The following is a 23,798-nucleotide window of genomic DNA, read 5'->3' as shown; positions in this document are numbered from 1 at the left end:
AAGGAGTTAAGAAAATGTGAACTGCATTTGCACCGCTGTCCAGACTGCACGCTGCGCAGCCTTCCCTCTGTATGCATCCCGATCCAAATACTCCAAAATCCATCTCTTCTTTAGAAAGTAGAGCTGGAGGCTACCGGGTCCTTTTTCTTCGATACTCGACAACGCAGACAGAACCAAGACACAAAGTGCCATCACAGAATCCGTCAGAAGTACGTAGCTAGCTAATTTACAAAATGGTACCATCACAGTCATCTTGGGTAAATAAAAAGCTTTTTCTGGTTTACAAAACAGAAGTCTGACCTTTTCTTTGTTCCAGGCACTACTTAACTGAATATGTAAGGTTTACTACAGCATTGTCGGGGAGGGATTCCTTCCACAAATCCCATGATCCTTTTCCCATGCTCGTTAGCGATGCCCAGTGTACGCCTTCCACCATGAGGTCACCGAGGCAGCAGCGGACGAGATCATTCCACCAGCGCTGCTGCTGGCAATGGGCTGAGATACCTGCGTGCTCTGGCTCTGCAGCATCTCCACCTGCTGCGAGGGGATATCGCAGAACCTGGGGCTCGGCAGATTCTCCCAGTCTGTCCCTAGGTCTGTCTCTTCATCACTGACGTGCTCGTCTCCGCTCTCATCCGTTTCGCCGGTGGCACTGGGATCCACAAACTCCATGGAGTCTTCGAGATCAGCGCTGATTTCGAAAGGCCCAGACCTGCGAACATGGACACAACGCCGTCAGCCCGTTTGGTACCACGCAGGAGAGGGACCGTCACTTGCTGGTGCGAGTCCTAGGCATGCCAAAGCACCCTGCCCTGTCACACGTAGAGCAGAGAAATTAAAACACCGCTGAGTTTATCAGCGGGCAGAGAGAAACTCACTGGCTACAGAGATAACTGTATTATGACAATGGTGAAACGAAAACAGTTGGCCAAGGAAGCGATAGCCGGGTTCCAATCCACGGAGCAGGAACGGCGGAAGAGCTGTTCTGCTTTGGCAGCGGATAGTGGAACACGCACGCACAAAAGAAAAGGCTACTGATAATAACTCACAGCTCCACTGGTGGAAGTCTCAGCTTGATGTGGGACAGCTTTTATTTTTAACGCTAGCCCCGGCCAGGCCAAGACGGCTGCAGCCCTGTCAGCGAGGGGAAGGGTGTAGTTTACAACTTACAGAACTGGGTTGGCACAGCTCGCCAGTGGAGACTTCCCATAGCAGCACTTCACCCTGAGCGACATCTCAAGATCTTTTTTTACTACAAGGCTGGCCAAACACTGGCACGGGTTGCCCAGAGAGGCTGCGGAGTCTCCATCGTTGGAGATACTCAAAACCCCACCGGCCACGGTCCTGAGTAACTTGCTCTAGTGGGCTCTGCTTTGAGCGGGGCGACGGGCTCATCTCCAGAGGTCCCAGCCAAACCCACCTGCGCTGTGACTCCGAGATCCCTGCTGCCACTGCCTGGTGGGAGAAGCAATTGCATCCCGCCCCATCCCACTGCTTTGCACTGGAGGACGGGCAGCCAAAATTTGGAACGTCTTTACTGAGCCAAAGCAGGCGGTTTCAGAGGCCCGTGACCCACGGGCAGAGAGGACGAGGTTTTCACAGAGGCGGTGAAAGGTGGATGCCCCACAACAAACAGCGTCCCTGCCAAAGTTCATTCCAAAACACGAATTTAACAGGAGCAAGAATTTAACACGGGTAAGAGCGTTTCTCCAGCCTTAGTGGGAGAAGGAGCCTGAAGCAGCGATTTAGCATGGAAAACTTTAATCCAGGCAATGAAAGCAGTAGCTTATAGACAAGACTATTGGGCAACTATAGGCCTAGGTAGAGAAAGGAAAATAAAGAGAGCTGGTTGCTGCAAACTTTGCAGACAGCTGAGAATAAATTAAAGGTAAACGTTCCTCTTTCATAATCCGGAAAGGAATGGGAGCGCTGCCTTCTGGCAAAGCATTCTGCTTAACAAGGCAACAGACGAAGAGAGTCATCAGGTTTAAGGCCAGAAGGGACCATTAGATCATCTCAAGTGACCTCCTCTACAACAAAGGCCATTACGTTCCACCCGTTCCCCCTGTCCTGGGCCCAGTAACTTCTGCCTGATGAAAGCGCCCATTCCAGAAACTCATCCAGCCTTGACAGGATGACATAAGGAAACAGAGAATCCCCACCTTCATTCTTGCGGGTAATTAAACTCTGTGTCAAGCACACGCGCCTCAGCTCAACGCAGCTCAGACTCTTTGCTTCCAGTGGTGTCTGTAAAGCCATCCAGTAGCCTGTATTTTCTCACCATGAAGGCATAGAAATCAAGCCATCTCCCAGTCTCATCTCTAGCGACCTAGGACAGTTTTATACAGACTAAACTATTCCCCTCCCTGGTAAGTATTTTCTCTGACTCTTCCTGTAACCTCTTCTTTTACTACATGGACATGATGGATGCGTGCGGAGCTCTGTAACATTTGCACAGAGAAGTGAGACCCATCTCTCTGCTCAGCCCTTTTACTTCACACCATGGGGATCTGTCAGGCTTAGCTTTTTGTCCACGGTGGTGCTTGGATCTTTTACAGCCGCTGCTTTCCAGGACAGACTTCTTCATTCTCTGGGTATTTCCTGCACTCTCCCTGTTTTCAGACAAGCAGCAGCAAGCACATCATTTTTTTCCAAACTGAGCTATGGTACAAAGATTTGGCTCCCCATATCTTAGGGCTGAATCAGTAGGGATATACCCAAGGAACGCAAGGTAAGTGGTTAGAGGCATTCAGTTCCTCTTAGTGGCACTGCAGGTTTTTAAATAAAACTAGATCTGTACATGAGAACAAAGCAGAAAAGTAGATTTCAGAACATTACTGTGTTTAAGGGGGAATAAGGCAGTAGTCAGATTAATCAATTATTTGCAGACTGTCTCAGGCACAAGTGACTTGTGACTGGATTATCCCAACAGGAAGTCAATGCTGTTGGCTTTCTTATATTTAAGTTGTTAAAAAAAAGGATTATTAAACCTGGTGCGTGCAGCCCACAGGAACTGCTGTTCTTTTCATCGCGTACTAAGTTAACAGAAAAGTTGTCTTTAATCTTAATTTACACAGAAATTAATACTATTTGAAGTGTCGGCTTTGGCCCAGGGTGTTCACTGACTGGAAGTATTTGGGGAAAGCTTTAGCTAGTATTCATTTTAGGGTTTATATTGCTGGATGCTCTTAGGTATTTATATGTTGGTGAGAGGTGGGCAGGGTCACATTTGGAGCACAGTGAGACTGCCTGGCATATGTGCTGCTGTTCCCTGGAAGGAAGGAGTTCCTGCTTCTGGGAGTAGGGGAAACAAGTCCATAATCAGCTATAAAGCCTCCAGCTGAGCCTGCCATACGCAGAAGCGCAGCACACACACATCTCTGAAATCGAATTTCCTACTCAGGACTCCCTTCTTCTGTCCTCTCCTGTCTCCTCTTTGTAACTAGCCTGATTTCTGATGTGCCAAGGACTGATCTACAGGTACAGCAGAAGAGAAGACTTTCCCTTATAAGTAACAAGGCAAACGCATAACTTCAAACGGGATTCAGTCACAGGTGAGTTGAGATGCTGCTTTTCTTACCTGCCCAAGTTCTCAGTGTCTGGGCTGACCAGGTACATAAGGTTCCTGAGCGTGTGCAGTGGGTGCAACAGATCTAAATTTACATGCTACCACAGGGAAGGTAAGAAAAAAACACGATCAGTTACTGAAGGAAATCTGCAGGCACAAGTTGATATTTTAAAAGCTATTTAAAGAATCCAAATGTACATTCCCCCTACCTGAGAGAAGCAAAGGTGAAGGATATTAGCGTTCAGCTTCTTCACTGCCCGTGTGAACCTGTGTCTGCTGAGATTCTCTCCACAGAACTCGCTGTTGAAACACCACACACCCACATATATATATACACAAAGCAAAATGCTGTGAAAATACACCTACTGGAGACACCAGCATTCTGTGTCCTGGCTTTCTAACAAACCCTGGAGTAAACATCCTCGCAGCGAACACTTGTTTAAACTGTACAGGCAGTTTTAGAGCGCTCAGGAGATTAATTTTTCACCTCGCAAGACTGTTAGCATTTCATCAACAAGCACTGCTTGCCCTAGTCTCACCGGTTTCAACAGGACAGGTGATGTAAACTGTATGAAACTCAAAGATCCACTGCAGCCAAGCTATTTCAGCTCTCCTTTTAAATCTTGCATCATTTCCTGTTCCCGACCTTTTCCTTCTGCGAAGACTGAGCACCTAAATAACAGTATAAAAAACCTGCAGAGACCCTACACAACTTTCATGCCCTCACTTCGGCAACCATTATTTTAAACACTTAAAAGAATCTCAGCAGTGTATTTGAGACCTCTGGAAGACTGACCAGGTCTACAGCTTCCTCAGTACTTCTTCTGTACATCTGCTCCACATAGACACTAAAAATCTAACAGCGCTTTTCATCACAAATGGGGTTTACGCAATATGCTCCCAGATGTCTGGCAGCCAGGTACCTTCCCCATTGGTATTTTATCCCAAAGAGAATTACTTTGCTGGCACGCCATATTATAAGGCCTTGTCCTACAGCACTTAATGTAGTGGAGCTATTCAAGATGACTAAGAGTTGCTGAATTGGGCTGGGATTTTGTAAAGCACAGTAGGGTCTCATAAAATGAAGAGTGCTATTCATGGACTGTCATATTTCATTTCTAATTTGAGGATGCTGAATATGTCAATTAGAAAGCTGTTATTTCCAGCTGTGATGGTTGGTCTACACTCTCAGGAGGTAAAGAAGGAGGGAGAAACTCTTAACTGTGGTCTAAAATCCTACTAGCCCTCCATCCAAAATTAAACAGCACAAAAATCCATGAGCCATCAATCGTTACCATAAAAGCTGTTCCAAATAATGACTTTGTTCACAAAACCAAACTGAATTAAGATCAGTCAAAACCGGTCACTGATTCACCTCCTCAGAGGCTTGCATTTACTTGCCTGTTGCAGAGCTTCTTGGGAAGATTGACGTCAAGTATGAGAGACAAAGTGTTAACAAGCTGAGTTGCATAGCACAATGCAGCACTGATGGTATAAGCAGGGTTATTATGTTCCATATCTAAAAGAAATAAAAACATCATGAAAGTCTCATTTTAAATGAAGCCTCAGTGGGTGTGTTGATGTGTTACTGAAGTCTACTCTGGAAAATGTAATTTCTAAGTATTGAGAGCAGCCTGAATCCAGCAATCATTTACAGTGAAATCTGTCAGAAGTTGGTAGAAAATAGTAATTCTTGGAATTCCTGTTAAAGCGATGGCATGTGAACCATGTCAAAACTGTGAATAATTAACTTTACCTCTCTATTACATTGTGCTGTGCCCCAGTGAGCATTTCCTGCAGAAGAGCATTTCCGTGGACTAATCCCTATGCCGGTATCTATTTCTGACTCAGGTTTGTCTGGGTGAGAACAAACGGACCGAACTATTGCTCCTTGGTGCCTTCTGTTGGCATACAAGGCTGCGAGTTCTACAGCTTCTGGAGTAACCCAGATGCCTAATCAGACCTTGCTCCTTACCTGGTCCTTGCGTAGTCTTCTTCTCTTCCACCCAGTTGTAATACGCTGAGTAGTCCCCGTTATTAGGGAGGGTTATCCAAGGCCCTGTGATACTGATGCTGGTGTCCCCGTTATGATCATCACACACCCATCTCCCAGAGAGATACGTGGTTCTCCTGGCTTCCGCGAGCTTGCTCACAGTGCTAGAGGTCATAGCATTGTCACTCTCAGAAGACACGTCTGCAGGATCTCTGTAGCACCCAAAGAGGAACACAGTGTTTTTAAAGAAGTTTTAAAAATACCATCAGAGATGTACTTGGCAGGCACTTAGACTTCACAGAGAACAAAATGCTCGTAGAAACACTCCTGCAAAACTCCTTATTCCCCAAACTCCTTTGTTCTGGGATTTTTAATTATCTATTTTAAGAAAGTATAACATTGGACACATACCTCAGACCTCTCAGTGGGGAGATGCTAGCACCTCCAGACTCTTCTGTTCCGGACCTCTATCTTTGGGTCAGCTGTTTTGCCTTTGGGAAACACCTCCTTCTCCCCACAGATGCTAAGGGAGCCAGAGTGTCTAGCTTAGACTTACATGACTCACTTCTGGGTGTCTAAAGCTAAGCAAAACGAGTCCAAAAGGATAAGCCTTCTGTACCTCATGCTTGTCTTTACTTCCTCAATGGGAAATATGACTGATGTTAGCTCCAGGATATGCGTCCGACGAAGATTTGCCAGATGCTCATACTGGGTTTTCAAGTCATAGGTTTTTTTCTCTACCAAGTCTCCCAGCTTGCGGTTGTGCCTCTGGATCTTCTCTTTCTTCTCCTGATGCCGCTGAGCCCTGCGATAATGCTTCTGGTTTTCCTCTTTAATTCTCAGAAGCCCCTCCGCGTCTGTGAAAACAGCAGCAGATGTTAGCCTTGGAAAAGGAGCTGTGAGGTACTTGTAGTATGCTTGAGAAAAGCGTTATTAATATTTATAGAAAACAAGATCTATAGCAGCTCAAAACAGAAAACCCTGCTAAACTATTAACATTTTCCAGCTGCTAAGTGGTACAACTTTTTAATCTTTTCTGAAGATCTCCAAAGAGACCGAAATTGCGATTAATCTTTCCTATCTTTTACCCAACTATTTTTGGATTTGAGGCAGAAAAGCCAAGATTTCATAGTTTAATTAAACTTCTGAGGGAATCATCATGACAGAAATAGCTTGACTGTACATGTTTGCATGGCGCTGGCCAAAAAGACACGCATTGCTTGCAGCCAAAATCAAGTGCAGATAGCATCTTCATTCGCCATTTCTGGCACCGCTGCTTCTATTAGCGTATGCTATTCGGGCTTTGCACTCATGTATGTGCTCATAAAGCACTGGGATCCCAACGGTGCAGACGTCTCGTTACCACACGGGAACGCTGACTATCTCCCTTCCTAGTCCCAAAAAGAGAAATGCGTTTATGCACTGAAGCGGTGCAACTGCCTGAATTTACTCCATGTGTCAGGCGCACTCAGGCTTGGAAAAATACCCTTCAAGAGCATCTGCGGATTCTCCTATAAAATAACTGACTGCAGTAATGCTTCCACAAACATATGGTGCTAAAGAGAGTGAGTTAACCTCCTCTGGCTCTCAAAAGCATAGGGAAATATTTCTTATATACACTGTGCTGGTTTTGGCTGGGGTAGAGTTAATTTTCTTCACAGTAGCTAGCATGGGGCTATGTTTTGGGTTTGTGCTGGAAACAGTGTTGGTAACACAGGGATGTTTTGGTCACTGCTGAGCAGTGCTCACACAGGGTCAAGGCCTTTTCTGCTCCTCACCCCACCCCAGCAGCGAGCAGGCTGGGGGGCACAAGAAGCTGGGAGGGACCCAGCCGGGACAGCTGACCCCCACTGACCCAAGGGGTGTCCCACACCGTATGGCGTCATGCTCAGCACATAGAGCTGGGGGAAGAAGAAGGAATGGGGGATGTTCAGAGTGATGGCGTTTGTCTTCCCAAGTCACCGTTACGCGTGATGGAGCCCTGCTTTCCTGGGGATGGCTGAACACCCGCCTGCCGACAGGCAGTAGGGAATGAATTCCTTGTTTTGCTTTGCTTGAGTACGCAGCTTTTGCTTTACCTATTAAACTGCCTTTATCTCAACCCATGAGTTTTCTCACTTTTACTCTTCTGATTCTCTCCCCCATCCCACCGGGGGGAGTGAGCAAGGGCTGTGTGGGGCTTAGTTGCCGGCTGGGGTTAAACCACGACACACGCTCTCCAAATACATGTCTAAAACTCTTAACGTACCCTAGTTTGAATGAAAGCACCCATCTACTAGTCACTTACTTTCCATTTTTATGGCTGAAAAGAAACAGTGTTAGTCAGGTTCTCTCACAGCAAGGCATCACTCTCCTGTCATCAAGAAGTGGGATAACTGCCCCGTGCACAGAAGGGAAGCACTAAGCCCTGGTATCATTTTACTGATATATTTTGATTGCAAGGCATATATGAGACCAGAGCTACAATAAGAATGCTCCATGGCATCTGCTACTCAAAGAAGCTGCATTATATACTACTAAAATCAAGAAAACTTCTAGGCAGCTACAGCTACCTCAAACAACACATTCAGACTGTCAGTCTTCCCAACAGGGGGACACAGAAATTAAAGGCTACATCCGAAGAATGGGACCCAAGACCCATTCCCATCTACAGGTCTGTGCCCGGCCATGCCTGGCCAGCACACGATACCCTCCTGCCAGTACTGGTTTGCACCTGCAGAGCTGGAACTGCACAGAACTCGGGCTGGTCCCTGGCCTGGCAGGGTGGGAGACAGACCCCCAGAGACACAGAGAGCACTTTCTCGGAACATCAGGAATTATTTCTAGTCATCTAACTGATCTGTTGTGATCCGTGATGTGTTTGGTAGGAAGGACGATCTGATACACGGGGGATCATAGAATCATAGAATCGTTTAGGTTGGAAAAGACCTTTAAGATCATCCAGTCCAACCAGTAACCTAACACCACCAAGTCCACCACTAAACCAATTAAGGGGAGAGTAGCAATTTCATGTTTCCTGGCTTGCTGGCTGCATTATTTTTTAATGAAAGTAAAAACTAGGAATCACTAAGGTTGGAAAGAACCTCTAAGATCATCAGTCCACCCATCAACCCAACACCCCCATGCCCACTAAACCATGTCCCAGAGTGCCATGTCTGCATGCTTTTTGAACCCCTCCAGGGATGGGGACTCCACCACCTCTCTGGGCAGCCTGGTCCAATGCTTGACTACCCTTTCCATGAAGAAATTTTTCCTAATATCCAATCTAAACCTCCCCTGATGCAGCTTGAGGGCATTTCCTTTCGTCCTATCACTTGTTACTTGGGAGACCAACACCCACCTCCCTACCCTCTCCTATCAGGTAGTTGTAGAGAGCGATGAGGTCTCCCCTCAGCCTCCTCTTCTCCAGACTAAACAACCCCAGCTCCCTCAGCCACTCCTCATAAGACCTGTGCTCCAGACCCTTCACCAGCTTTGTTTGGGATGCAAAGTCCCAAATTCAAGACTGTGAGAGGAGTTTCCCTGTGCAGATTGGAACTAATAACCCTCAGGTTTGCAAAATAAGTGACCCTCTGTTAGAAGAACCGTAGAAAAAGAATCGACTTTTCTCTGAGCGGTACCAAAAATCCCTATGTGCCAGCTAGTAATTCACTTTCCTTTAAGCATTCCTGTAACATCAACAGAAAATCAATTAATGCTTGCATTCATATTCCCAAACTCTCCCTTTGCATAAAGCTTAAGAGGCAGAGGAGGAGTAAAATATCCACCTGTTCAATTTTCACATTCCTGTTGTACTTGAAAGGCTATTTTTTTCACAGAGCGACCTCCCTTTTCTGCAGGGCCAACAGCAATTACTTGAGAAGAGGAGAACACTGCACACACATTTCCTCTTTAGCAGTCCCAGTGCAGAAACAACTGTCCTTTTTTTGGCACAGCACCTCTGCTTTATGACCCAGTTTATGAGGTGATTACAATTTGTCCCCAGAAGTATTTCAGGACACCACTACGTCCCACGCATCTACACTGCCTGATAAATGCAAGCACAGGCACAACCAATGTCTGCCCGACGGAGAGCTACGCCAGATATTTGCAAGATTGTCTCCTTGAACTGTTCTCCGCAGACAGAAGGCAAACACACATATTTTAAAAACTTATTTTAAGAAGCACCAATTACTGAGGTACCCAGTCAACTGCAAAATGAGGAGCCCAGTGTTCTAGAAATTGTTCTTATTTCCGAAAACTAAACTATGCTATATCCAAGAGAAGAGAAACAACCTATTTGCATTTTCTAACGTGGTCCAAGAATGAACCAAGTTGAGTTCCTGATCTATTGGCTACCCATGGCAAGAGTTCATTTTGGGTCTACCTGCAAGAGCAGTTTTGGGGTAACTGAGTTAACAACAGGCTGGTGTAGGTCAGTTCAGGGGTTAAATCTCATCAATTTCACTGTGAATCGGAGAAGTTGCAAAAGCTGCAGATAATGCGCTTCACAGAATAGCAGAAAAGTGAAGGAACTCCCCTCCCCAGCTGGTCCTAACATTTTGCCACCTTCAGAGCTGCATTTTGAGAAAAGGTGACTAAGTTCCTCAAAGCCACATTGATCTCCTCTTCCCCTTTCTTCACAGGCTAAAGAGAACAAGTAGTTATTATCTCCTTCATAATTATCTTCTACCTGCTGAAAGCTTGTTTTTCTTCACCTTCCTCTTCTCTAAACCAAATCAAACATCAATTTTCTTAGCTATTCCTTGTGTTTTATTGCTAATATTCTCCTCCAGGCTTTCTTCAATTAATTCGCATCTTAAATTCCTCAAACTGGACTCCAGACTTCCACTGAGGTAACACCAACACCAGGCACAGCAGGATAATTATCTCCATCTTAAATACAATGCTTATATTAGCATAACCCAGAATAAGGTCTGAACCTTTCTGGAGCAGCATTAGATTGATATTTTTTCTTTAATTTGCAATTCCCCAGATCGTTTCCTGTCAAATCTCACCATCGTCCCCTACTTTGGGTTCATATGTTTCTCTTTCCTAAACAATACGCACTTGACTTTGCTCTTTTCAGATGATATTGTCAACTTATCTACATGATTTTGAATTTGATCGTGTTCTGCACAGCATCCACCTTGGCTTCCTCCATTCCACCTTCTATTCTACCACCTAAGTTATTGTGGAAAATACTGAACAAACCTGGACCAGGAACCGGTTCCTGCTGAGCTCCACCTGTCTCACCTCCTCGGTTTGTCAAGTATCGCTGCTCTTTGAATGCAGCCTTCCTAGCCTTTTGTGTCAACCTTACGTTGATTACACCCACAGCAAATGTCTTTGCTTGCTCGTGAGACAGTTTGGGGTAGTGCCCAATGGCAAGGTATGTTGCACCTTCTGCTTTCTCCTCCTAGACCACCTGATCCCCAGACAAGGTGTTGATTTGACATGGCCTATTCTTAACAAAGTGATGCCTATTTTTAATTACCTTATCTTCTAACTACCTACAAAGTGGTCAGAGGTTTATAATACCATGACTGTGTCATCAGTTCCTTCTTCCACCCTTCGAAAAAAGATGCTGTTTTCACTCTGTTTCCTGGGACATCATCTCTCCCTCCTGTGTTCTCAAGCACTCCACAGACTACTTCAGCTTGTTCCTTAAGTTCCCTAAGATGAATCTTATAAGGCCTTGCTGACATAATCAAAATAATATTTAGCTGGCTGTTTTCTTTCCTTAGTCTGCAGTCCTCTCATGATGTAAAATTTAAGCTGGCTAAGCAGTTGATCACATTTTCTTTGTCAGAAGACGAAGCAAGGAGGGTGCCGAGTGCTTCAGACTTCTCTGCACTGTTATTTGCTCTTTCCTGTTAACTAACAGGCTTACCTACTCCTTAATCTCTTTCTTATTATACATTTCTTATTGTTACTACCCATCCTCCTTATTAATTGAAAAGCATTTTGCATCTCAGCCTTTTTGATGTTATCACTGCAAGCTTGTGCTATTCCTTTATAACTATTCTCAAGTATATGCCTGTGCTTCTGCTCTCTATATGGCTCTTCTTGAATTTCAGGTCATAAAAATGTTCCCAATTCAATCAATACGCTTCTGATTATGCTTCCTATCTTCCCTTTGCATGCAGGTTGTAAGGAGTGCTGCATATTCTCTTCTGAAAAACAACCCTACACATCTCTCGTGTAAAATATTTAACGAGTTTCAAAACCGAAGCTGCAACTCACCAGCCTATACCGTATTTCAGTCAGTCTTGCTCAAGTAGGATTTTAAGACTTCTAGACAGGTGTGGGTTAAAATTCATCAGTTACATGAAATTCATAAGAGCAGCAGAGCTGTTTGCTTCTCTTTATCAAGAGGGAGCAATCAGAAACACTACACTGAATAAAGCCATCCCTAAGGACAAAGCCAAAGTCATCAACTGCTAAGCATTTACTTTTAAAGCTGTTGCAAAATGATCTCCATCCAGCTGAATAATGTCTACTGTTTGCTAATTAAAGCCCAGGCATAAAAAAGCTAAAATCTACTCACCGATTTGCCTTCAAGCTGATTTAGGAAGTGACGGTTTGGAAATTCACCATTTTTAAAAACTAACACTCAAATCCACATCAAATGGTTTTTCACTCTAAGGCACAGAGTTTTACACACCACAAAAGCACAGGCAGTACTCACGTCTTGTCATTTCATCATTTTCTTTGCAAATGGTCTGTTTCAGCTGCTCAATCCTCATCTTGCAAGACATTATTTTCCATCTCTGAAAAAGAACATTCAGCAACTCTAGGGCACAAACGACTTCAAACACACTGACTAATGATTAACAACAAAGCCAGCAGCTTTAGTGCAAACGTAGCAGGATGTTCTTAATTGGATCAGACGAATAAATAAGTATTTCATACACTGTTTTGTGCACAGAAGAATGCCACAAACAAACGGAATGCTTAGGATAAAGTCAATCAGTATAATAAGCTATTGAACAAATATCTAGTGAGAAATGAAAAATATTGACGGTTTGAAGCACTCTGCTTGCAGAGCCAATTTCAGTTTTGCTTACAACAGGCTTTTTGGGAAAGCAACACAACGCCCTCAAGGTAAATTGTAACTTTAAACTACGCGATCTAGGAATTCAGAGAGTTTAAAAACTATGGGACGCTTTGAACAACTCACCAGCTGATCAGTTATCTCTTTCCCTTCCATGGCCTTCAAAACACTAGAGGAAAAAACATGATTAAAAGTTTTATGACTATCTGGACTACGTCTGTCTCCAGCAACAGTGCATTAGAGAGACTGTTTTGTTTCTCTCAGAGTTCTTATAGTTTATTGCCATTTAATAACTTACTGTTTTTGGAATTCTCTCTGTTTGGTTTTAAGATGCATCAGCCTTTCTTTCTTGTCTGAAAACCTGGAAGAGATTAAATGTTTTTATTGATATTTTGCACAATATGGCATTGTAAGTTGCCTGAAACAATAAAAAGACTGAAGCTTGTGTGAGTCTTTCAACCTCAGCTGTCTTAATCTGTGAAAGTAATGCCAAAATGTATAAAGCTCTTGCAGAATTCTAGAGCATCTGTCTCACAGGAATTGCAACAGAACCTCTAAGCTTAGAAAACATCAGCTTGCATGTTATCACACTTGTAAGCAAATTACTTGCCATTTCTAGAAGATTTATAGCTTAGCAAGATCAATATTTTGTGTATTAAGAAAAACATATGGTACTCTAAAAACCTTTAGTCACTGGAGAAATTAATAGTACTACCTCAGATACCGTAGCGTTAGTCTGAACTGCATTATTTCACAAGCTGCGACGGTATTAGCTGAGTCCACTACAGTAGTGGGAAATGCAGGTTTTCATACACTATGCACTGCATTTTCTCCCTTCTAACGTGGAAATGTCTCACACTTTATTAATTAATGGGTCCAAATAGGACAGTACACTCTCAAGAGTTTTACATAGTATCCAAATCTTTCTTGTATTAGTAACAGCAATAAGTTGCATTGTCTTCTGCTTATTTCTGCTAGGCACCTGTAGCCCTCACAAGTCCATGACCCAAATATCTGCCTGAGTTCAGCTTCACTGGGTGTCTGAGGTATAGGAACTGCAAAGAACTGATCAGAAGGCAATTTTTTTTAGGATTCACCACCCTCTGTTTTCACCCTTTGAATATGCAGCAGCCATGTTCTGCTCCCCTCCATGTTTCACAACGTATTGAGAAATACATTTAAAGAAGATAGCATATGAACAATGCATATTGAGAAATTACGATGAAGCATGAAGTGACAAAGCTAACAGTAAGAGCAAACAGCATGAGAGACAGCCAAGAGATTTAGATGGCATAAAAAAAACAGGAAATGTGCTTTGTCTTCTCCCAGCATATGGCTTTCCAACTTTCCTTTGTGCCTCCCATGTTACAGCACCATCCTGGATCCACACCTCAAAAGTGTGTCTTGGGCTAAGTCCAAGTACGGAAAACCAATTAATTACTTTTCCCTCTGGAACACATAGAATTGACAATTTCATCCTAGCAGAGGCCTAATACTTCATGTAGAACCCATCAAGCCCTTTATTTCAGCGATATCTAAGCTTTATTTATAACGAGTTACACCCTAAGCCTTGACAGGATGGCATCTTGTGCCTCCCTACTCAGCTCTCTGGGTTTGAATTGAGGTAAAACTTTAAAATGCTTCATTTCTTTCCTTGAAGAGCTGAAATCTGAGAGCTTAGAGACCATCTTCGGGTTCACAAAGCGTGCAATCACCCTTCCAGATGACATTAGCATTAAAACAACAACAAAACTACCAGCTGCTGCCTTCGTAGCCAACCAAAAATACCCATTTTCCTTCCAAAACAAACCAAAACCAAATGCAGGTGCTCGGCATAAAAGCCAGAGGCCACGCGTGAGCCGGAGGAATGTGGTGCAACTGGAGCCCGGCTGCCCAAGCCGGCGCATTCGCTCCTCCTGCGCGTCCTCACCCCACCAGTCATCGTGGAAATTACAAAAGCGCACCGTACCAGGCTCCTGTTTACCACGGAGTAACGCGCACCTACTGTACCCCTGACCTTTGGCTGCAACCAAAAATAACTTGCCCCAGAAACACACCGCTCAGCAGTCGCACAGGGAGAGCGTGCTGGGGTAATTTGGCAATTGTTGTTTTCAAAGCTGGATTAATGGGCACGGAGTCTGACTCAACGCAATTACCCAAATCGCGTCCGTCACATCAGCAAAAAGTTGAATGATCTGTCAAGAATCTGGGACTAAATTAAGTTCTTACTGGGGAGGGAAGATAGAAATATTTGTGAAAAGCCTGCAAAAATTACAGCTCACCACGCACTTCAGCAACTATGTCAAACAGCTCCTACAAACTTCTTTAGCAGGTTTCTCCTAAGCAAACATTTCCATTTCTTTATATAGCCCTAATTTTAACTGCATCACATCGTGTAACTAATTTTTCTTTATACAATCTACAGCCTTTCAATTTGGCAAAGAAACAAAACTTTGGATGAACTATTATAGGAACTCCCATAAAATGTAAACTGAGAAGCAGAGAACTCAGCATCTCAAATTATCCATTAAATGTTTCTCTTTCCTCAAGTCTTATCACATTAAGCTGAGATTTTTCTACAGCTACCTGGCTCATTTCCACATGTTCATAAGTAGAGAGAAGCAACCAGAAAGGAGGACTTCCTAATCTATAGGAATTGAGTAATGCTGAACGAGTTGGGGACAGCAATATCTGCATCCATTACCGTACTTATTCACTGTAATAAAACTCCATTGCTGCAAAAAGTCACTATTCCTAATCATAAACCACAGCTTAGAGAAGTCGGACAGGCTTAGACGTCACAATTATATTGTCTTTGGCTTTTGCCATCTGCAGATGTACAAAGCAAAGCAATTTAGTACGCTTGTAAAATACACTCTGTGAATTTATGCACATGACAGGCTGGAGTAAACTCCCAGGAGCAAGAGCAGCCTCCAAGCGGAAACCAGTATCAAGATGCCGGCTTAGCTTTTGAATACACAGCTCATTACTAATGAAAAGAAGAATGTCAGTGATTATTTTACTGGAGGACTTCCGGACTACTCATCCTTAATTGTAGCTGTACTTCAATAATTAATCTTAACAGATCCTCAATCTCTCCTCCTCACAGATACAGGGTGTGATTTTTGCCAGACATATGAACAACTGCAATCTTACCGCAGCTTTTATAAAAATTAGCACACAAAACAGTCCAATGAAAAGAAATCTCAAATAATTCTTGCTGTTAGAACATGAAATCATTTATCTTCTTATAAGGAAAGATCACAAGAAAATTCTAAAAATAAAACACCACTGGATACAAGGGGTAATGCTCGCTTTCCTTACTTTTCACAAGAGAGAGAACAACCCTTTCCCCCAGTCTGTGACACTTTGAAAAGACAAATGGGAGGCCCAAGCGACCCCATACACTTCCTCACTCTGAATTTCTCACACCGTGCTTGTAACTGAGTCGCACAGAAAAGCCCTTGTCACGACCCTGTTGGCCTCCTCCAGCATCGGCCATAATGCTGATCTAAAATTAACCCGGGTACTACTAGAAGGCATAAAATAAACAAATAAATAATGGTGACAGTAAACACAACCTTAAATGCAGCCAGTTAACTGCACCTGTCCCTGCGTGACTTTGCCGTGGTGTGTGTGGTCACAGCTTAAAAAGTCACTCCCTCTCTCTGCTCGCATCACTAGAAATTCATAGATGCCCGCTCGCTGCTTACAAAGAGGAAACAAAGAAAACCGACCTCTGAAATGACAGGCTCTTTCTCTCTCACTCTAATATCAGTCATCCCAAGTATTAATTATAGAATGCAGACACACCACTTCAAGCACAGTTTTAAAGATAAGCAATTCCATTATCTTCAGAAGAAGAAATCCAAGCTCTATGGGGCTTTGTCCCTACACTGAGCGCTCCTGCTGCAATCAAACATGCTTATGTTACTCAGGTCATGTTATTCACATGTTTATGTGTTCCTTTTATTCATTAATATGAAGTTGCTCTTTTCAATGAATTGTACTACTGCTTGGGAAAGTTTTGAGCAGCAGGAGAAACAAAGCCTGAGGAAATTGGGCATACAGGTAGATCCCCCAGAATGCAGACTCTAGGAGAACAGAACAGCAGTGATCCCCACCAGTGGAACCATGATGTCCAGGCAGAAGGGGGAAAAAAAGACCAAAAAAAAAAAAAGGAGCCTAATTCCTGCAGTTAAGAAACACAGTGTAAATATAGAGAAGGTTTTCTAGTCACAGATGAATGGGACAGTTAAAGCATCTTAGGAGGAAGCAGTGAAAACGGCAGACAGAAAAGCTGATCTTGTCGCACGTGAGAAGATACGAGGAAGATAAAGAGGGTTTTTTTTCCCCAACTAGCTGTTGCTTCCAGTACTTTGGCTAAGGCTGCTTCTTTATGGTTTTATTTTTCTGATGGGTAGAGAAACTGCTTAAGCCTTGGTTAACACAGAACAACAGTGGTTCCACTATAACGAAGGCTACAACTGAATTTCTATAATTAGGCCAGACGTTTGGCCAAAATCTTAAGGCTACAAAAGGGGCAGGAGAAAATAGTCGGTTTACGTTCTGAAAGCCAAACCCAATTTTTTCATGGAAGCTGCAGATAACCCCGAGCAGTCTCACGCAAATTCAAGTTTTCCCTCTATTTTAGAAAGACTAAACACCGTTTGTGGTTCCATGACACAGCCTTTCACGTAAAAAACCAAGAAAACCCATCCAGTGGCAGACTAAGGTCTCAATTTTGCAAACTGATTCACGCCGGCTGACACCCTGTGCCCACTCCCACCGATGTTAGCAGAAGAAAGGCACTGCCGTCCCCTTGGCTGTTCTTGTATTTGGCAGAAGGACGCGAAGAGGCTTTGGTGTGAGGACGGTAGCGCACCACACGCTGCTCACCACCTTCCCAAAATAGTTCAAGAAATCACTCTCAACAGCTGCTAATGAAGCTACAAATGAAGGACCAAGAACACGACGTCAGCCAAAAATCAGAGCTATTCCGGAGACGGTGCTGGGCAGACTTTTTAAGAATCTGGGATGGACGTGCTGTGAACGACAGCCACGGAGGGGTGATCTGCATCTGAGTCATATAATGAGAATATTTGCTTACTGATGTAACACTCATCCAGCTGCCCTCCTGTAGAGCCAACACTTTGCAAAAAAGGAGCAGGAAGGTGCATGATTAACTCAAGCGGAGTATTTTTTGTAATTATAAAAGGGGGCCCGTGATTAGGACTATATAAATAGACAGGAAAATAAAAAAGAGGGGCCGCTTTCTCGCACACCTTCCTAATTTTGCTTAATGATTTACACGGCTACCGTTCTAACGCATGCTGCTGCAAATAAGATACGCATTCCAAATATCCTACCGCACAGCTCTCTTTTTGCCCTGGACTGTCTGGAGCTTCTGTCAGCTCCATCGACATGGGCACGCCTGCTGATTGCTGCACCTGACTAAGTGAAAGTCGGGGCATTATTATTATTATTACTTTTACCATTATTTTAAGCAACACGCTGCAGGCCCTGCTCTACCTGCGTGGGGCGGCCCCCCCAGCAGACAGCCCCACGGTGGGCCCGGCAGCGGCAGAACCGTTCCCCCGCCCCACTGACCCCCATTTCCGACCCCACCGCCATTTCTCGATCCCCGACCCCCGTTTACCGCTCCCGGCCCCGGGGGGGGGTGCGGAGCGGCGGGAAAGAGGGGGACAAATCGCCCCCCCCGCCCCCGGCCCTGAGGGGAGCGGGGGAGGGGCAGCCCAACGGCCGCCGCCGAGGCGGGGCGGACCCCGGCGCCGTGGCAGGGATGGAGAGGGTGTCCCGCTCCCCCCCCACACCCCTCACCGTCCCCGTTCCCCTCAGGGCCGCCGGTACCTCTCGGAGTCGCGACCGTCGAAGAAGACGAAGTCGCCGCTCTGGACGCACTTGGCGCAGGTGAGGCGGCGGCGGGTGGTGTTGCAGAGCGGGCAGCGCTCCACCGCCACGTACAGCCCCTCGGCGTCTTCCTCGGCACCCCGCAGCCCCGCCGGCCCGGCCCCGGGCCCGGGCTCTGCCCCGCCGCCCTGCCCGCCCGCCTGCGGCCGGCAGCCGCTGGGAGACGCCATGATGGGCTCCGCGCGCCCTCGGTCACGTGGGACGCCGGTGGCGGGCAGGGGCATTGTGGGAAACGGGCGGCGGAGGCCGGCGGCCCCGGACCCCCCCGACCCCGGCCCCGGCCTCCCGCCACCCCCTGCCCGCCGCCTCATCCTAGCAGAGGCCTAATACTTCACGTACGACCCATCAAGCCCTTTATTTCAGCGATATCTAAGCTTTATTTATAACGAGTTACACCCTAAGCCTTGACAGGATGGCATCTTGTGCCTCCCTACTCAGCTCTCTGGGTTTGAATTGAGGTAAAACTTTAAAATGCTTCATTTCTTTCCTTGAAGAGCTGAAATCTGAGAGCTTAGAGACCATCTTCGGGTTCACAAAGCGTGCAATCACCCTTCCAGATGACATTAGCATTAAAACAACAACAAAACTACCAGCTGCTGCCTTCGTAGCCAACCAAAAATACCCATTTTCCTTCCAAAACAAACCAAAACCAAATGCAGGTGCTCGGCATAAAAGCCAGAGGCCACGCGTGAGCCGGAGGAATGTGGTGCAACTGGAGCCCGGCTGCCCAAGCCGGCGCATTCGCTCCTCCTGCGTGTCCTCACCCCACCAGTCATCGTGGAAATTACAAAAGCGCACCGTACCAGGCTCCTGTTTACCACGGAGTAACGCGCACCTACTGTACCCCTGACCTTTGGCTGCAACCAAAAATAACTTGCCCCAGAAATAACCCCCCCTTCTCTCCGCCCCGGAGCCTGGCTGCCTGCAGCACCGGCTGAAGGAAGGTGGGCTGCCCCTCGGCCGGGGCCAGCGGTGTGAGGGTCGGCAAGGCCGAGTGCCGGGTCCTGCACTTGGGTCACAACAACCCCGTGCAGCGCTGCAGCTGGGGAAGAGTGGCTGGGAAGCTGCCTGGCCGAAAAGGACCTGGGGGTGTTGGTCGACAGCCGGCTGAACATGAGCCAGCAGTGTGCCCAGGTGGCCAAGAAGGCCAACAGCATCCTGGCTTGTGTCAGGGACAGTGTGGCCAGCAGGAGCAGGGCAGGGATCGTCCCCCTGTACTGGGCACTGGGGAGGCCGCACCTGGAATGCTGTGTCCAGTTTTGGGCCCCTCAGCACAAGAAGGACATTGGGGTGCTGGAGCGTGTCCAGAGAAGGGCAGCGGAGCTGGGGCAGGGTCTGGAGCACAGGGCTGGTGGGGAGCGGCTGAGGGAGCTGGGGGTGTTCAGCCTGGAGAAGAGGAGGCTGAGGGGAGACCTCATCGCTCTCTACAACTACCTGAAAGGAGGTAGTAGTGAGGTGGGTGTTGGGCTCTTCTCCCAAGTAGTTAGCGATAGGATGAGAGGAAATGGGCTCAAGCTGTGCCAGGGGAGGTTTAGGTTGCAAATTAGGAAAAATTTCTTTATGGAAAGGGTGGTCAAGAATTGGACCAGGCTGCCCAGAGAGGTGGTGGAGTCCCCATCCCTGGAAGTGTTCAAAAAACGGGCAGAGGTGGCACTTCGGGACATGGTTTAGTCTAGTCTACCCTTGATTGGTTTAATGTGGACTTGGTAGTGTAGGTTAATGGTTGGACTGGATGATCTTAAAGGTCTTTTCCAACCTAAATGATTCTACAATTCTATGATTCTCTGCTCCCGGAGGAGGAGGTGGGCTAGCAGGGGCACGGGGCCTGCCCTGCAGCAGGCAGGTCAGCCAGCACACCTCCGCTGGGCCTGGTAAGGAAATTGTGCGGTTTTCTTTTCTTTGCAAAAGCTGAAGGAAAATAAAACATCCACTGCAGGTCTACCATCACGCTTACTAAAGCCTGCGGTAAGCAGCATAGAATTGTTTAGGTTGGAAACGACCTTTAAGATCATCCAGTCCAACCATTAACCGAACATTTGAAATTATTACTCTCCCCTTAATTGGTTTAGTGGTGGACTTGGTAGTGTTAGGTTAATGGTTGGATGGGTTCAATCCCTGCTCACTGCAGGAGGGTTGGGCTAGATGATCTCTCAAGGTCCCTTCCAACCCAAAGCATCCTATGATTCTATGATCTTAAAGGTCTTTTCCAACCTAAAAGATTCTATGATTCTACGATTACCAAGTCCACCACTAAACCAGTTAAGGGGAGAGTAGCAGTTTCATGTTTCCTGGCTTGGTGGCTGGATTATTTTTAATGAAAGTAAAACCTAGGAATCATTAAGATTGGAAAGGATCTCTAAGGCGGTTTTATTCTGCTTCCCAGGTGTTCACATGGACCCGATACAGGTACAGCACTAGTCTGTAACCCAGGAGAGGCATCATTTGACTTCCCCGGGTGGGACACCCTGGCCAGCAGCAGGGCAGTGGTGGGGGTCCCACTGCAGTTTATCCTCACTGCAGTCCCAAGGGTGGCCCCTGCACCACAGCCAGCCAGTAACACTGCCACATGGCCTGCCTATGCCCAAAGTCAGTCCCTGGGGGATATATTTACAGTAACATCAAGAACAATTTGTATAAAAGTGGCAAATACTGATACACATCCTTAAGAGTGACAGGCTAGTAGGCTTCCTCACCCCAGCCTCAAGGTTGGAGCCAGAATCAAGAGTAAAACAGGTATGATCAACTAGTACCTAGAAGCCAGTTCTCTGGTGAGGATAGAGCGGGAAACACCATGCAATTAGAAGAGAGACAGAGTCCATGCAAGCCAGAATAACTTAAAGAAATACTCCCTGAACCGCCCCCCCTAAAAAACCTTAAAATAAAAACATGTCCCAGTTTAAAAAAAAAAAAAGAGAGAGAATCCCAGCCTATATTGTTTCCCCTTCCTAGCGTATTTAAGTGCTACAAAACACTAGCATGAACAGCACTATGTAGTTGTTTTTAGGACAACCATAGCAAACACTAAGTTATCAGTAGCTCAGTGAAAAGGCACAGAGCACACTTCTTATCTTTAAGCCTTCAGCCACACTTTTAAAGAGCAGTAGCTTCACTGGTGAAATCATGTGGCAAGCTCTTAATTAAAATGCAGTTTCTTGAAGCGGACTCATCTTAGATAAACTTTTTCCAGCATCCCAATAAGAGCAGGTTGTTTTTCACTTGCAAAAAGATTATTGTCACTCAAGCTTATCAGCTTTTACAGCTACAGCGCAAATAAAAATCCAGCCCGTAGCTGTGGAAAGTCTGCAGCTTTAGAAAACAAACAGAAAAGTAAGCCTCTGTTTAGAATAGATTTGAGTGTGGAAATCCACAGTTTGACTGTGACACAGAAACCGATAACATAGTTTAGACCAGTTTATCATAAGGAAGTGCATGAAGTCTTCCAAACTTTTTTCCCAGAGGAGCAGAGAGACAGTTATAAAAGCACTTGTGAGACATACTACAGACACAGAAGTTGAAATCACATCCTCACCGAATCAGAAATAAACTTGTGACAGCAAAACTAAGCCCAGCAAGGCAATGACAGCCTGTTCCGTACTAAGCCATCGCCCGTATTGTGCATTTCCATCCAGGACAGAGGTAGCTTTTGGCCTGGGTTACACTTAAGTCATCTAACAGCAACCTCTAGTGGCTCAGGGAGTTTCCTGACAGATGGCCTGGTTTCGGCTGGGATAGAGTTAATTTTCTTCCTAGTAGCAGGCATAGTGCTGTGTTTTGGATTTAGGATGAGAAGAATGTTGATAACACGCTGATGGTTTAGTTGTTGCTCAGTACTGCTTATGCCAGTCAAGGACTTTTCAGCTTCCCATGCTCTGCCAGGGGCACAAGAAGCTGGGAGGGGGCACAGCCAGAATAGTTGATCCAAACTGGCCAAAGGGCTATTCCATACCATATGATGTCATGGGCAGTATGGAAACTGGGGGGGGTGGCAGGGGAGCAGCAATTGCTGCTCAGGGACGGGCTGGGTATCGGTCAGCGGGTGGTGAGCAATTGCATTGTGCATCACTTGCTTTGTATATTATTATTATATTGTTATTATTATCATTACTCTTTTACCTCATTTCAATTATTAAACTGTTCTTATCTCAACCCAGGAGTGTTTCTCACCCTTACTCCTCCAATTCTTTCCCCCATCCCATCAGGGTAGGGGGAATGAGCGAGCAGCTGCGTGGTGCTGAGCTGCTGGCTGGGGCTAAACCACGACACAGATCTGTCCCATCTTCAGCAGGAAAGACGAGGAGGACACAAGACAAACCCCAGCAGCACCAAAGCCCTGTTCTGGGGAAAAAAAAGCCCCTTGCTTCCAGGGAATCATAGGGGATACCAGAACAGTCAAGGGATAATCTTTACACTCTTCCTAGTCACATCACCCATCTGAGCATGACACCTCTTGCAAAGGAAGCCTTGAGTTCACTTGGACATAAAACTTAAACCCCACCGTATTTTCCTCAAGTCCATTTTAAAGGCAGTTCCCTAACCAACATCTTTTTCTCTGGGCCAAGCAACAAACTCCCATCATCTGAGGGGACTTCACTAATACAAGTGGGTACCATTTTGTTAAAATCTAATTTGTGTTATGACAAATTAGATAATTTGCTTAGTTACCCCTCCGCTCACAGACTTTCTAGGTATGTTCCAGCACTGCCAGAAGCCTTGAATGTCTCCTCTGTAAAGGGAGCACCAACACCATTACACACAAGAGTTTATCCAACTGGTAGCGTCAGAGGGATTTGGTACATGTCTTCTACAATCACCATCTTCAAAACACTGAAATCAAGTCATGCCGGATTTTGTAAGCTATATTGTAGACAAAAATACATTTTGAGTTTAAACACGAAAATACAACGTTGCAGGAGCTAGGTTTCAGCACACTTAAGCTGAGGATTTTGATAAAGTTAGTGAGGTACAGTGTTGGTTCACCAGTTCAACAGGGGAAAAGACACATGGTTTCCTGTTTCAGAATTCTTTAAGTGCCACCTTAATATACATTCTATTAAAAGTACATTCATCTAGCAAATTTTTCAGCTTGACAGAAGTTGTCAGAACTCAAGTGGATTACAGACAGCTAATCTGAAAGCAAAAAAAAACATTTCACAAACTATGGAAAGGGATCAGCATTTATAGCATTCAGAACAGCATCATTTGCTCAATAATCCACAACTGTGCAATTGGGTCCAGGAATACTCTTGCTTCTGTTCCACGCACAGTTATAC

General features: G+C 45.5%; 1 protein-coding gene across 1 annotated transcript; it reads right to left on the bottom strand.

The window, feature by feature from the left end:
• Window positions 1–405: 405 nt before the first annotated feature.
• ATG14 (autophagy related 14) lies at window positions 406–18,698 on the bottom strand. Its single transcript, XM_075712973.1, has 10 exons — window positions 18,469–18,698; window positions 12,896–12,958; window positions 12,724–12,766; window positions 12,232–12,313; window positions 6,181–6,418; window positions 5,544–5,773; window positions 4,970–5,087; window positions 3,778–3,868; window positions 3,581–3,666; window positions 406–712 (listed from the first exon to the last, which is right to left on the bottom strand). Exons 1-10 carry the CDS (start codon window positions 18,696–18,698, stop codon window positions 406–408), a joined length of 1,488 nt encoding a protein of 495 aa, XP_075569088.1.
• Between the last annotated feature and the right edge of the window lie 5,100 nt (window positions 18,699–23,798).

The sequence above is a fragment of the Pelecanus crispus genome, chromosome 6, assembly GCF_030463565.1.
Source record: "Pelecanus crispus isolate bPelCri1 chromosome 6, bPelCri1.pri, whole genome shotgun sequence".
Lineage (NCBI taxonomy): Eukaryota > Metazoa > Chordata > Aves > Pelecaniformes > Pelecanidae > Pelecanus > Pelecanus crispus.
The sequence above is the reverse complement of the archived record's forward strand: the minus strand, read 5'-3'. Positions and strand labels throughout refer to the sequence as shown.

What these genes read in the sequence shown, in the direction of transcription:
- ATG14 (XM_075712973.1), bottom strand. Translation starts at nt 18,698, where the DNA reads ATGGCGTCTCCCAGCGGCTGCCGGCCGCAGGCGGGCGGGCAGGGCGGC. An exon ending in CAGAGAGAATTCCAAAAACA is followed by an intron (nt 12,767 to 12,895) that starts GTAAGTTATTAA and finishes TTTTTCCTCTAG; the next exon opens with TGTTTTGAAGGCCATGGAAG. An exon ending in AAGAGATAACTGATCAGCTG is followed by an intron (nt 12,314 to 12,723) that starts GTGAGTTGTTCA and finishes GTTCTTTTTCAG; the next exon opens with AGATGGAAAATAATGTCTTG.